Source organism: Gordionus sp. m RMFG-2023, chromosome 2 (genome assembly GCF_954871325.1).
Source record: "Gordionus sp. m RMFG-2023 chromosome 2, tfGorSpeb1-WG-v2, whole genome shotgun sequence".
Classification (NCBI taxonomy): domain Eukaryota; kingdom Metazoa; phylum Nematomorpha; class Gordioida; order Chordodea; family Parachordodidae; genus Gordionus; species Gordionus sp. m RMFG-2023.
This window is the reverse complement of record NC_088776.1, coordinates 12,557,729-12,573,000: the sequence shown is the minus strand read 5'-3', so window position 1 is coordinate 12,573,000 and position 15,272 is coordinate 12,557,729. Positions and strand designations below refer to the sequence as shown.

At 26.2% G+C, this 15,272-nt stretch overlaps 1 protein-coding gene across 1 annotated transcript in view; it reads right to left on the bottom strand.

Annotated features, from left to right (window-relative positions):
• The window catches only part of LOC135924080 (protein unc-80 homolog), a 55,941-nt gene that overhangs the window by 13,654 nt on the left and 27,015 nt on the right, over positions 1-15,272 (bottom strand). The window contains exons 18-33 of the mRNA XM_065459128.1: positions 14,379-14,517; positions 13,911-14,019; positions 11,179-11,251; positions 10,881-11,015; positions 10,514-10,700; positions 6,746-6,892; positions 4,948-5,045; positions 4,819-4,905; positions 4,613-4,759; positions 4,039-4,137; positions 3,169-3,265; positions 2,481-2,602; positions 1,469-1,546; positions 1,291-1,401; positions 746-790; positions 121-305 (exon numbers count right to left, since the gene is read on the bottom strand). Of these exons, the coding sequence (XP_065315200.1) occupies positions 121-305; positions 746-790; positions 1,291-1,401; positions 1,469-1,546; positions 2,481-2,602; positions 3,169-3,265; positions 4,039-4,137; positions 4,613-4,759; positions 4,819-4,905; positions 4,948-5,045; positions 6,746-6,892; positions 10,514-10,700; positions 10,881-11,015; positions 11,179-11,251; positions 13,911-14,019; positions 14,379-14,517 (1,859 nt within the window). The remainder of the gene's footprint in view (positions 1-120; positions 306-745; positions 791-1,290; positions 1,402-1,468; positions 1,547-2,480; positions 2,603-3,168; positions 3,266-4,038; positions 4,138-4,612; positions 4,760-4,818; positions 4,906-4,947; positions 5,046-6,745; positions 6,893-10,513; positions 10,701-10,880; positions 11,016-11,178; positions 11,252-13,910; positions 14,020-14,378; positions 14,518-15,272) is intronic.

The following is a 15,272-nucleotide window of genomic DNA, read 5'->3' as shown; positions in this document are numbered from 1 at the left end:
AAATTGGAAATACATATTTTCAATGGCAATATATAACCTATAAATATGACATCATATAATTTTACAAATTTTTTAACAATATTTTCTGTTTTCATTTATAATTCTCTTTATAATAATGACCCGTAGTTTCCAAATACATGTTTATATGAGAGGGGGAAATTTATAAGTGATGCTAAACCACAGCGCATTATGGCGAAATTTTCGTTATAAAGCAATATGATGCCCATGAGAGCTGGAATAAAAGTTTGAAACTCTTCCAGTGTCGATAATAATGTGTTTCCTGAATAGAATATCGAATCTATTAGCTTCATTTTTTTTTAAAAAAAATAATAATTCATGTATTTCACAAAACATTTGAAAGTAAAAACTAAATGACAATTGATTTCATTTATTAAGTTTATTGCTTTTTTAAATGTAATCATGTAAAATTAAACTGCGCAAGTGAGCAGGGATTACAAAAGTATATAAATAAAAGCAAAATAAAATATAGAAATATGTAGTTTTTCATTTCTAAAAATTATAAAAAAATGCCAGTGTTAGAAATAAAAACTCTAACATAATTAATAAACGCTAATCCTAGGTGATAACAATTCTAAAAAACAACTAGAGTAAATGTTTATTTTCTAATTCACATAACTTGACATATTTCCTTTAAAACCTCAATTCTTAAGCTTACTCTATTTTAATATAATAAAAATTTCTTATAAAACATTTTGTAAAAAAATTCACAAAATTCTCATATTACTTTTATCCAGCTGTAAGATTGAAGAATATCGAACGACATATTTTCCTAAATATTAGTGAATATAAAATTTCATGATAAATCTAAATTGATTATATATCATTTTAATAAGAATTCAGTAAAAGAAAGAGGGAAGGGGATTATTATAATTGCATGAAAACAAAAACCGCTAAAAATTGGGAATCTCGCTTATATCTCCTAGAAATTTTTTTTAAATAATATTGAAAATATTATTAAAAGATGCCAGGAAAGTAAGCTTTTGCATTTAAATTGAGTTTTTATAAAAATCGCTAAATGAATGAAATATTATCAATGTTCTCATAATTGGGAAAAACTTTTGGTAATATTAATAATATTTCCCCTATTTTAAGCCATTTTTTAAAAAACTCAATTTAAATACAAGTGTTTCTTCCATAGAATCCATTAATATTATTTCAAATTTACTATAAATTTTCTAATAGATATAAGTAAATACCCAATTTAAAAATTTGTTTTAGCGATTTTTTTAGGATTTAGAACGGGAACCAAATAATAAATAGAAATGTAACTTTTCCTAAAAGTCCATTTCCGTATAGTGTGCAATTGGAATTCAATGCCTTTCTCAGAAATATAGGATTTTTTTTGAGTTCTTCACACAAGTAGTAGGTCGTATTTTGTAACTAAAAAAATATAGTATGTAATATAAATTAGGGCATTTATTCGAAAAATTATTTTAAAAATAATTACACTATCCTTCCTTGAATAATTTAAGAATATCATCACTAACTGAATTCTGTTAATTTCATTGACAATGGTTAACAATTCCTAAATAAAAATAGTAAAAAAGTTGTATAAAAATATAATATTTTTGAAATAAAATTAACGCATAAATATCATTTATATTTTAATTAAAATCACACTACCCTTGATAACTTTGTATGTAGAATAGTAGTAAAATTCATATAATTTACGTTTATGCCTGTATAAAAACAACTTTAATGTGAGTTTATTATTGTTACGCCAATCACTACAGAAAATTATTTGGAGGCAAACCTCCCTCCAAAATCTACCTCTACCTTAGGAAAAATCCCGAAGGCCGTGATATTCGTTCACCAATTATAATATAATAACCATATGATATTAGTAAAAAAGATCTTATAATGCGTCATCATTTGTTCCTACCAACAAAATCTTAATTAAACCCTTTCCAGCATAGAATTTAGGCTAGGGATAATCAATATACTAACCGTAATCTAAAAATTATCCACGAACTTGTATAAATTCTAACTGCGCTAAATAGTTTTCATTTTTATTTTTTTTACTATACTCTGTTCTAGATTCAACCCCCGCCCCCCAACATTTATATCTTCCCCTCCCTTTTATTGAAGGCAAATGAATTCTGCCCCCCTCCCACCCCTTAGAATATTTGGCTATAAAATTTATATCAAATAAATGTAATTGTAAATCCAAATAGGATCAGGCAGTACCTTATATTTGTTATTTTAATGTTTTTGATAAAAAACGTCATCTATTATGTTAATCATTATCTGTGCTATTTACATTAGACTTAAAATTTATTAAAAATAGATGATATTAAAGTTTTGCTATTTATTATAATTAAATTCACTTTGATTGATATTAGATAGAAATTTTATTTTTCATTTAGACGCGTCTTCCGCATATTAATTTATTTTCGTAAACATGAATAACAATAAAAATGTGAATAAAAAAATATTAATTGTTTATTTTAAATAATAACTTCTTTTTCGATAATTATATCAGCGCTAGAGGGATCAATCCTGAGCAAGCTCAACTGCGGATAAATCGATTTTTTGAAAATATAATAATCTCTAACAAATGAGTTCGGATTGTGCATCCTTTCTGTAATATTAATTAAAATAAAGGTATGTTTTTATGATGAATATTATTCTAATACGATAAATTCTGGAATTTGATGGTAATTTTTTTATGACCTCATATTACATTAAATTGAGGCAAAAAAATGGGGAAAAGATTATGTAGTAAGAGTTGATAGTTGGTGCAATAATATATCGAAAAAGAAAAGAAGATGGGGAGATCTTTCCCAAAATATAGAGATATTATGATTTCAGATAGATGTAGAGGATATGTGGGGAAAGATGTAAAAGTTAAATTTTGAATGAAATTGATCACAAGGTAATCGATAATTTAATCCGATTTATTAAAATGGGTAACTCAATACTTTATCCAGAAAAATATTACGCGAACTTGAAAATTTTGCTCATAGATGGCTGAAAGGTTTGCACATCTATTAGTGAAATTTTGAGGCATGGGTATTTCAATCTTATAAAGTGAATTAGCCGTTTTATGGAATCGATTCAAATAGATCCGTTTAACAACACTAGTGACTAAAATTTAAATTATATAATTATTGAATATTTTTAAAACATATTGTAATATATATATACTGGTTTTAGTATTGATCAATTGGTAGTTAAGGTACTCGACCTTTTGTATGTTAAAGAATTCCAAGCTTTCCTGCAAAACATCTTTAAATTTTGTTAACTTTGTTCAAAAATAAAATATGAATTATAAATAAAGAATCTAATTTTAGCATTGTTAAGAAGCCAGGTCGTGCTTGTGATAAACGGCTCGATTCATTTGAGGATTTAATCATAAACATTAACCTCGACTTGACTAGAATTCGAGTCATACCTGTCTAAATTTTAACATAAAAATTCTCTAAAATAAGTCCGTTTTGCACGAGCTTGCTTTTTAACAACATTAAAGCTGTTTTTTTTAAAATTAATTCGCTAATTGAAGATGTGCCTCATAAGCGTGACTCATCGGGATTGTGATAGATTTCAAAATCACCTAAAATAGTGAATTTCATGGCCCTCAGCTATTTATCGACTTTCCTTTTGCTATTCGCAATTTTTCGTGCACAATATTCACTACGATTTTCTGGAATTATTCACTATCTCGATGAGTCACATGCATGAGGAACCCCTTAGTCGCTAATACAAGTATTTATACAAATAAATATTATTTTCTTTATAGTTATATCAAAATTTCACATTCAAACCCCCTTCAAGATAATGACTTTTTAGATCACTCATTGAGCTGAGAATATATTTTCACTTAGTAAAATGGCATTTAAATTTTAATTTTAGTGAATTTCAGTGTCCATTCGATATTAAATATATTTATAGTATAATTATATTGAAAATATTATTTAATTGAAAATATTCTTATATATTTTGAGAAATCGATAGAACATTTATATAGTTTTGATGGATTATGCTAGTATTACTCAAAAATTTTTTTTAAAACTATACCTCCGTTACTGATAATTGTGTAGGAATGCTCGTTAAATCAGGGGCATGAACTATAATTTTTTTGGTAGGCGGATTGAAGGCTAAAATAGACAAAGCCATCTAACAATTATAAATATGATATATTTTGTATGGAAAAATAAGTCAATAGTAATAAAGTCATAAAAATTTAGAGGCTTTTAATTTTATTTTAAAGATGAATTCCTATTTTGGACAATATATATCAGTGACCTGCAAAAGTCAACAAAATTTTAGGTCCACCCAAATTCGTTCATTTTTAACCGGCCGAAAATTAATTTCGTTATTTTGAATAATTATGACTTAATTTTTTCGAATCGTTTCAAAGAGAAATAAATTGATTATTTTCAAACATTTTCCAACTGATTAATTGAAAAATTTTGAATTCATTTTTTTTAATGTCCGTCCTGCCCCAGATTTTTAATTAAACTGGATCGGATTTTTTTAATCATACTATTTTTACCTGTTTCGGGCCAGGCCTAGAGGTCTCTAATTTACTATATATATAATTAAGTATGTCAAGACTTTAAAAGAAAAAATATCATTATAATTTATAAACGTCGCATTGTTCTCTTCTTAATGTTTGGCTAAGATCCTTAATTGAAATTCCATTCACAAATGGGCATAACTGCCATAATATAGAACAGCTTAGAATCTGAGCTTCTGGCTGTTTTGAAAATCTGATGCAGTACATACAATATCCTAACTATATATAAATATAACAATAAATGTATTATCATTTTCTGATTTAAAGTAAATTCATACCATATAATTGAATATGATGTAGGCAAAGTATGGAGGAAGCTGGGAAAATTGATTCAACAAAGTTTGTACCCAATTTATTAGAAATGGCTAAAATATTATAAATTGTATGCGGAATAATTTTTTTAATACCATTTCCTTTTTCGTCAATCTTTCAAATATAGATCGCATAAAATATAGAGGGTCTTCGCACATGCAATTCCACAATATAAAAGTACAGAGTTTTTTAACTTTAGCAAGTTTATATAATAGATATATATTATTTAAACAAGGAAATAGTTTAAACTAAATAAAAGATTATAGTAAAAATTATGTGCCTATAATTTTATCTTATAAATAATCAAGCTATAATTTTTTATTTTTCCAATTCCAAGCAGATTTTCCCAATATTAATTTTATATTTTAAAAAGTAATGTCATAATTAGACCCCCAAAAAACTCATTTAGTGTTTTATGGCACTTAATCCACGTCAATCTATGGACATGTCCTCAATGAATATATATATTGTTCTGGAACTTCTTTATTTACAACGTTTTCCCAGATGGTCCAAGGATGAAAGCAAAAACATAAATCAAAATTTTTTATTAGATGATAGAGACTAAAACGTTTGGGGGATCCAATATACTAAATAGTTGGCAAAACAATGAATGTCTATTTTTTAAATATATTCTTTTGAATAAATTTGTGTTTGTATTTATACTCCATTCAAGGGTAGGTCATAACAACGTACACACCCCTTGATTTTAATTGTAAAATATAATTATTTTGAAATTAAAATAAAATTATATACGCTGTATTTTTTTGATTAGTTGTGCAGTTTTTTAGAAATTATTTAGTTTTGTTAAGAAAAATATTTTCATAGATTTTACATTTTTTTTTTGTGTTGAATATTTGTACAGTTTAATATATCTTTTTTATTAGTTGTTTCTAAGCCCCAATCTTTTAATGTATCCAAACTATAATATAGCGTAAACGGTTCATCTATTAAATGAGATCTCTGTGTATAATTTTAAAAAAAGTGAAAAATATTTTTGATTAAAACATTGTGCAATCAATTAATTTAATGTTAAATTAATTATTTAAAACTTATCAAGATGGTTTTTTGTCAATGTGTTATTTTGTTTACCTTAAATCATTTTATGAGCGCGTTTTTGAAATTTTAATTTCATCCGAAATGTATTTTGGCATGTTTGGATGAATATCAGAAAATAACAATGGTATATAAATGTAAAAATATTTTTTTAAGCGTGCTCAGATTATATTATATTAGGGGAGTGCTTAAAAATAGATTTTTCATAGGGATGCGCATTTGTAGTGTTGTTAAATGGTTCGATTTTTAAAAATGACTAACCCAATAGTTTAGCCAGGGAATATTATGGCGATTTTGCTCATAATGGCAGAAAAATTAATCTCAAGGCTTGCGTAATATTATTTTGGCGAAATTCTTAATATTAAATTAGTTAAATCAGGCAGTTTAACAACACTACTAATTTGAGAATTTCCTTTATCCTTCCCTTTTATTCTTCTACCCAACATTTAACATCAACAGTGTTATTTTTTTTACTTATTGTTTTCTTTTTTGTTTTATAATTCATTTGATTTTTTATTCGGGTTGATTTTATTAATTATGAGTTATTTTGTATTTTAACATTAATAATTATCGTGGTCATTCTTTTAAAATTGATGTTTAATTAATAAATAAAAATTTTACTCTCCAATTGACAAATAATGATTCAGCTATCCTACTTCGAATGCTCTAAAAAATTATACGTGTAATAGTTTATATTTAACTGATATGGATTCATATTAACGAGATATAGTATATATATATATATGATTACAGTAAAAATTTGATGTAGTAGTATATATATATCGGATAACTTAGGAAATGTAATGTTTAAAATTTGATAAAATATTTAATTAAAAAAACTTTTTATGGAGGCCACATTAAAATGCAAGTCTTCATCGTGAAGAAAAGTTAACAGCTTGATAAAAATACTACTCAAGGAAGATGGAAATATCGTGTTAGAAATTTTGCAATTAACCGTCGTTACCATATCAAATTTATCTTCATTTTCTAATTAATATAAACATTTGAGTAAAAAACGATTTAAATAGTATAAATAAAAATAGCATTCAAACCTTGATAGGCTAATCACTCAAAAGTTTGAAAATAGATCAATTATCTATGTCAGATTAGAGTTTTTTAAAATTGATCTTCATCTAAGAAAACTATTTTTCAAAGAAAATGGGGGGCCAACCATATTTTTTTCATGAAAGGGAAAGGGCTCTCCTTTTTACAATGACCACTTCATTAATATATTTATAGAAGAAACCTATATAATAATCTCTATTAATCTAGAAAAAAAATGAATCCCTCATTTACTTTCTCTTTGATTTTTTTTAAGGGAATTGATTTTTTGTAAGTTTTATTTATGGCCCGATAGCTATTTACTTCTTACCTAATAATCTACCACCCTATTTCAATTAAAAAAACGACTACTTTAATTTTTTATAATAATATATCTGAGTTATATCAACAGTGATTCTTTATCTTGTCAATAGAAATTTTGTTAGGCTAAAACTAATAGAATAGCTTCATTAGCAATATAATAAAAAAAAACTCTGAGAGTTTGTTCTTCCATAGTTTATAAACTTGTCCTAAATTTGTGCACAAAACTGTTTATTTAAAAATATCTTTTGATTGCAGAGCTCCCAATTCTAGGTAAACTATGGTAGAAAATTTATATAAAAATGCATTCCGACCAAATTTAAATTATTTAACTCCAAATGATTAAAAAGTAATTGGCATTTGCTTTTTCATCCGGTTCACGCTGTGCTCCAGTTTCCCCCCATTTTTCAAAATAAAAAAAAATATTTTAGAGGAAACCAGGGCTATCCGAAAGATGGGGATAAAAGGTTATAACTTTTTCATCTTTAAGGCTAATTGTTTTAAATTTGGTCAAGGGATTATTTCTATACATACTATCTAGTTTCATATTCATTTAGTGCCGGGAGCTCCTTATTCAAAAAATACTGATTAAAAACAATTTTTAACTTTCAACAACTTTTCTTATAAGTATTTTTTGCTCTAATTTACAAATTAAACTTGGTCCAAAGTTTTTAGCTTATCTAGAAATATTTCCATAGCCATTAACTCACTATTCCCGGGGCTTAACGTTAGGGGTTTAAATAACAAATAAAAGAACATTAAATGGCATAGGAAAAATTTATTAAAATCTAAAAACGATAATAAAATTAAAAATTAGAATTATGTAATGCGTTAAAACTTAAGACCTTAATATAAAAAGCAAAGACTGGATAAAGTACATCAAATTCCCTGAATATGCATATTCAAGTTGTGCTAAGAATGATCCATTTTATTTGTGTCCATATGTGAATTTTTTAACAAATAAATATTTATAATTTCTAAATAATATCTGTTCATTATTACATTAAAAATTAAAATTTTGTGTTTTGTGAGTTAAATTGTATATTTGCCATCTTACTTCAAAGGTCTTGCCATCTTACTTAAGATGGTTGGTAAATAGTAAAAAGAACTACTTTTACTTAATTCTAAATAGCAACTATAGTAAAGGGTATTTACTAAATTTTAAATAGTGACTATAGTATAATAAGTAAAAATCCCGGTTTACTTTATTTTGGAGTTCTAATGATATGGTATCCAATGATAAAATTAGTTATATTTCTTAAAATAAAATTACTATATCGTAAAAGAGTAAAACATCCACCGTATTGCTTAAATTTTAATTTATATTACATAGCCCTGCAAATTCGATTTTCTTTGATTTAAGCCCAGCCCAACATTTTAATTAACTTTTAATGCAAAGCCCTCCTAAGCTTAAAATTTTTATTTTGTTTCAGGCCTGAGCCCGGTTCAAAATCTTTTTATATATTAATTATCATTAATTTTAATCACATAGGTGAAGACTTAATTTTATATTTTATTTCTTAGAATTATTATTAAAAAAATAAATATGATTTATAAATTTTTATAGCCTGAGACAGGCCAAGCCCTGACCAGGTTTTGAGCCGAATTAAAGGGCGCTATAATTTTAGGCATAAAATAATCCAGGGAATTTATTTTTTAAATATAATATTCATAAAAAATAACATTACAAAATCAAATTGATTATCACATAAATTAACAAATTTAACAGTTTAAGGAGGTTTTATAATATAATTGCATCATCGTTTGCTTGATGAATATTTATTTCCCAATATATTCACGATTTAATTAAGGTCGGACTTGATGAAGATTTTTTCAATACATTTAATCTATTATTCTAACAACCATTTTCTTGAATTTTGATGAATGGCATAGGGCTTTATCCTTCTAAAGTTGTATATTGTGTTGCGAAAAAAGAATAACATTCTTTATTAAATAATTTTTTTAAAGTAGTTTGAGATTTTAACATCAATGAAACATAATCCAGCTACACCACAATCAGGTAAGTTGGGATAATTATACATTTGAGAATATTCTTAATTACTGTATTTTCTTTCAAAGCTATTTTTATTGTTAAATATTAGATTTCCATTTAGGAAGTCCAATTCAATGCCCTTTTGTTCTCTTTTTAAAGGCTGTTATTTGGCCTACGAGAAAATAAAGAAATAATAAACGAAAGTCATAAAATGAACAAATTAGTGTATGAATTCTTCTTAAATAAATAAATTTTGAGACAGGTTTCCGGGCTAAATCATACTTATTCCAGATATCTTCTTCTCTTAATTTAAGTAGACACAGATCATAGGTTTCATTCGTTTTTCTTGATTTTACTTGTAATCTCCACACTTAGATTTAATATTCTAAACCATGCTTCTGTTAATTTTAATTAGCGTTCCTTCTTTGTATGAATGAATAGTTAAATAATGAGTATTCGTCCTTTCGCACTTTCAGCGAGTCATTAGGGACCATAGACAGAAACAAATTAAGAAATAATTAAAGTTTTTTAAAAATCATTTGAGTAATATTTTAATAGCAAATAATCTTTAAATGTATTTTTAAAAAACATCAGATGATGGCTTAAGGACGTCTTTAGGTAAATTCTTAATTTGGGACTTTACATGCGTCTCTTTATTTCCAAAAAATGTAAACTTTAATCCGATGAATATTCATCCCTTGGACATATGTCAAGCGGAACTTAAAATTTTTTTTAAAATATAAGGGGTATAATAAGATCCCTCACATTAGAATATAAGGAATTTTATTTTTTAAAACAAAATATTCAAATAACTATTTTAAAATATAATCCATTCATGTTTTTTGGGAACTTGTATAAAATGAGCACCTTTTTATTATTATATTATAATTTATGATTGGGATATGGTTATATAATATGAATTATTTCATTATAAAATTATGTTAAATGTAATTAATTTAAAGATATTCAAAACAAATCTAATTGTTCATTAAAATTAGAATGGTTTAAAATATTAAAACATGCAATATTTATTATTTATTCAATGAAATTATATATTTCTAAATTTTTATAAACATAGCGGATTATACTAACATATCCTCATTTAAAACACTATTACACTGAAAAATCATAATGGTCTTTTTAGTTGATGCAGTAATTTAGCCTTCGATTAGCATTATTTGTTCTTTAATATTTCTCTCATTATAATTTTATTTATATACCAATATTTAATTTTATAAATATAAAATAATGACCATCATCTTGTTCGAGACCACTTCTATTTATGAGTTGATCGAAAGAGGCCTGTTGCAAGTAAGCGATGGCTGTTATTTGGCAATTCTCTCTATTTTTCTTGAGATTATCTTTCTGAGATTGTTTTAATCTTTCAATAAATAGTTCTTTTTGTTTCTTCCGACTTTTCGCAGTTGTAATCATAACCGTCTTTAAATATAAAAAATAATCAAAATATAGTATATTCCTCCTATAAACACTGGCTTAAACCTTAATTTAGAAACGAACGATATGTAATTCGCTAAGACCGACCTTAGAGAAATAAAAATCCAATCGTATTTTTAACCCTAACTATAATATATAAATTTAAAATACAAAACATCAAATAACCGATATATCTTGAGATAGAGTAAGATCTTCAAAGGAGCTTCTAACTATTAGATTCCATGGAGCATTAAAAATCTCTGGAAAACTTGTTCCCAACATAGGTGATGGTAGTGTAAATTCAATATTTGGAGGTGATATCTTAGGTATAAGAAGTTACGAAATTTAATAATATACAAAAATCTAATTATTTTATTTATTAATAAGAGTTTAAAAAAATATTTTTGTTATACTATATTTGTAAGTAGGTATACATTTTATTTTAATTTTTAGTTATATAGAAAAGCGTGTGTATCTAATATACTTTAAAGGTTGAAGTTGATTCATCATATATTTGAGGCCATATGTAGTTTCTGTACTTCCACAGTCTGTAAAATCTAATTAAAAAATAAGTTATTTACTGATAAATAAACCCCCTTGAGGTCATGCCAAATTTTCTATTTAAATGCATATGCCTATTTTTTAGGACCCATCTTCTATCGGATAAAAATAAAAGCGCGAAAGAGAATTTAACCACCCCCGCCTTTTTCTGGCCCTGCAAGATAAATTAAATACAATGTATTTGGTGTTATCAGCCCACATTTCTAAAATATTCGGTAAATTTACAGGTAAGGACATACTGGGTCGATAATTAAAATTTAAAGGACAAATAGCAATATATGGTTATATATATAAGGTTTTTTTTAAAAAAATTATACTAATGCACTTCCACTTCTAAATTCAACTTAAAAAAGGAAAAGAATGAGTTTCAAATTATGAAATGGGTGCTCCCTTGGCGATTCTAGGAATTACTTTAGATAAATATATATTTGTTAGATATAAATTTGTTGAATTTTTTTTTACTATTATTATATATATCTAAGTTTCCAGAAGCTTTTTATTATTGCTGTGTCTGCTGATAAATTGCGCTTAAAATGATATCGTAATCTTAGATCATATATGTCTGTGGAAGGGAGGGAATGAGAATGAAAAAAGGTAATTTATGACCATGAGAAAAGGTGACTCATTTCACATGGCCTGAGTAAGAAAGAAATATTCATTTTTGCAATATACATCAGAATTAAATTTGAGTTGTTAAATGCCGCTTTTGTTCTTACAACATAGCTGATTATTGTTATGTCGAACATCAACAATAGAGGTGAGCGCGGGAATAAATTTTAAATTTTAAGGTGTGACGGGCATTCCCAAAATTTTACCCAGCTGTGAACATAAATTTCCCGTGAATCAATTTTAAATTTGTTTTTTATAAATATAAATTTGCAATTTTATAATTATATTACATATTTTCTTATTTAATTTAGTTCTTTTTTAAAAAAAGAATAATTTATGCAAACTAAAAATCTTCCGCATTTTATAAACAACATCCGGTATTATTTCGTTAGTTCTATTTTCTTTTTATGTTTAGGTGTTTTTTATCGCGCAGACTTTATGCTAAATTGCTTAAATTTTACAGAAAAGTCTGTTATATTTTATTTGTAAAGATCTTCAATCTTTAAATGCAACAGAAAGTGAAGGATTTTACAAGCTAGGCCAAGAGATAAATTTGGTGTTACATATGGATATATGGATAACAAAATATAAAAGTTTTGAACCGGAAAACTCTCATGAATACTATAGGTCAAAAATTATACCATGAAATAAAAATTAAGACTAAAAGCATGATCAATAATAATTACTTGTCCGTAACCACTCATATTTGGGCAGATGACTATAAAAATCGAAGTTTTTTACCCATTACAGGACATATTATCATTAAGGATATTAAATTAAAAAGATTTGTTTTGGCCACAAGGAAAATGAAAACAAGCGTCAATATTAAAAGTGTAGTCAATTTAATTTTAGATGAATACACAGAAGTAGAAAATTATTTAAATAAATGTATAGTTGTGTGACTTATAATGGAGAAAATCTTATAAGTGCATTCAAAGATGACGAAACACTAGCATATACATATATGCCATATACTAAATAATATTAATTATGCAGCCATCACATAAGGTAGGCTTAATTCTAGATCCGAATTTCAAAAGACTTAAGTTTTTAATAGAAGCAGAAAAGGATGATATATATAAAACAATCTTAAAAATGCTAAATGTTATAAAATAAGATGATATGCATATGTCGATGCCAACTATCATTTATAACTTTCCTAACTTATCCTAAACTCATAAAAAAACCGTATATTCTAAATAAAAAATTTAGAGAATTTCTAGATGATTTTGGTGAAGCATCAACATCACCGATGAAAGCTATGAGGATGAACTTAAAAGATTCATATAAGATAAATAACAAGACAGTATTTTGAAGTTTTGGAAGCAGGAATATTCAATTCCTTTTTTGAAAAATAGCGAGTAAAATTTTGTCAGCTCCTCGAGTTCGGCTTCTAGTGAAAGTTTATTTTCTCTAGCCAATCTTTTATTAGAGGAAAGGCGTATACACAATTGAAACAAAAAAAGTTGGACATTCTTCTTTTTCTAAATAAATTTCGATTTATAGATTGTATATATAATATTATTTTAATTGCTAAAAATCTAATTATGAGCAAATAAAAAATCTGGGCACCCTATTTCTTGGTTGGGTTCCCAAAAAACAGCCGTAATTATATTTGAAGGTTTCTTTCTACCTGATTTTTAACGAAAATAGAGAAATTCTCTTTCAGAAGTTTTAAAAAATGTGTAAGTCAGGGAAGAAAAATCTCCATGATAAAACGATTGGAGTGAATATATAGTGTGTTAGTATTAAGTATTTTTTTTATCTTTTTTATTTCAGCTCTTGGTAAAGGGTTCGAGTTTCAGTCTGATAGGAATAGAAGACACAAGTGAAGTCTCAAATAATGGGATTTGCCTGAAAGTGATAATAGTCAATCCGTCAGGTCTGAGGGATGATTATTGGTTGGTTTAAGAATATTTTACATTTTATTTGCTTTTAGACTCTGACTTAATTATATAGATAATATAATGTTTCATGTAATTTGGCTAAGTTATAAAGGAAAATAATAATATTCTGGTAAAATTGAATTATTTAAATTTTCATAACTTTAAAATGGATTTGATGATTTCATTTTCGTCTTTTGAATCGAACCCATTTTTTATCAGAGTGATAGTGAAATCCGGAAATTTGATTGATCCCAATGTTATAAAGGCAGCTTTTTGTGAGTAAAAAATTTTGCATGAATTATATGCAATATTAACATATTATGTACCATTTTATTAATTATATGCATTTGTATAAATAATAATTAAGTTATAATAAATGATGATATAGTAAAACTTCCAATATAATTTAGTCACAACTTGAGGAGTTTGTTAAATTCTCCTCCATCACTTCATTTTCCTATAAAAAGCTCTCTTTCCTTCCCTCCCCTCCTTGACACCCTCCTTCCCTTTCCTTCTCCACCTCGGTCAACCCGCCATACTATCTCTGAAAAAAGTCGAGATAAGGTGAAGTGCTAATAATTTTTAAATATTTTTTATTTATTAATAAGCCATTTTTTATTAGAAAAACCTGAGCTGTAAGAGAGATATTTATTGGAAGATTTAACTAGGCTCCAAGCGCAATTCATTCCAATTTGAAACAGGTGTTCAGGGATAAGAGGGGCAATTTTAACAAGCATAGTGAATATTGAGTGCGAGCAATCCTTAACCTTTTGTTTAAAAAAAAATTTAATTGGTTACTTTCTATTTTCATCATTGGAGGAAATATTATAAGATATTTTTCCTAATAATGGATTAAATCAATCAGTATATAGATTTCAAAGAGTTTGATTATACAGTTTTTACAATATTTTGAATCGAATTCAAAACGGTAATTATATGGTCAATTTCTACGCAATTTAAAAAGCAACTTTTCGACTTCATTCTCTCAGATCTTAGAAAAATTGATAAAATTGATTTTGCCCATGAATAAGATGCTTATTTTTAAAAAGAAACCCATTTATATAGAGGGCATCCGATTTTCAATATTAAACTTGATAAAAAAAATAAATAAATAAGTAATTATAAAACATTTTATTTTAAGTTTATTTTAGTTGATAACTTTAGTTGATAACTAAATTTGATCAAGGCAGGTATTATGAAACTTAAAAAATAATTCTTGCGAATTTGGCTCAAATATTACCCGCTAGAAACAACTACTATTTGACAAGCTGAAAATGGGCTTAAATTGTTATAAATTTCTGCCGTAATGTATAAATTCACTCATTTATCCAGATAAATCCCACTCCTCTATTCATTATTTATAAATAGATCGGAACTTTCACTAAAAGTTTGCCTCCAAGACCTCCTTAAAATCTTAATCTATAAAATTTTGAAGATTTTAGAGAAGTCTAAAAGATATTGGCATTAGATAGTCGGAGCTCTCGGGATGTTTATATTTTAATCTTTTAACTTATGAATGAAA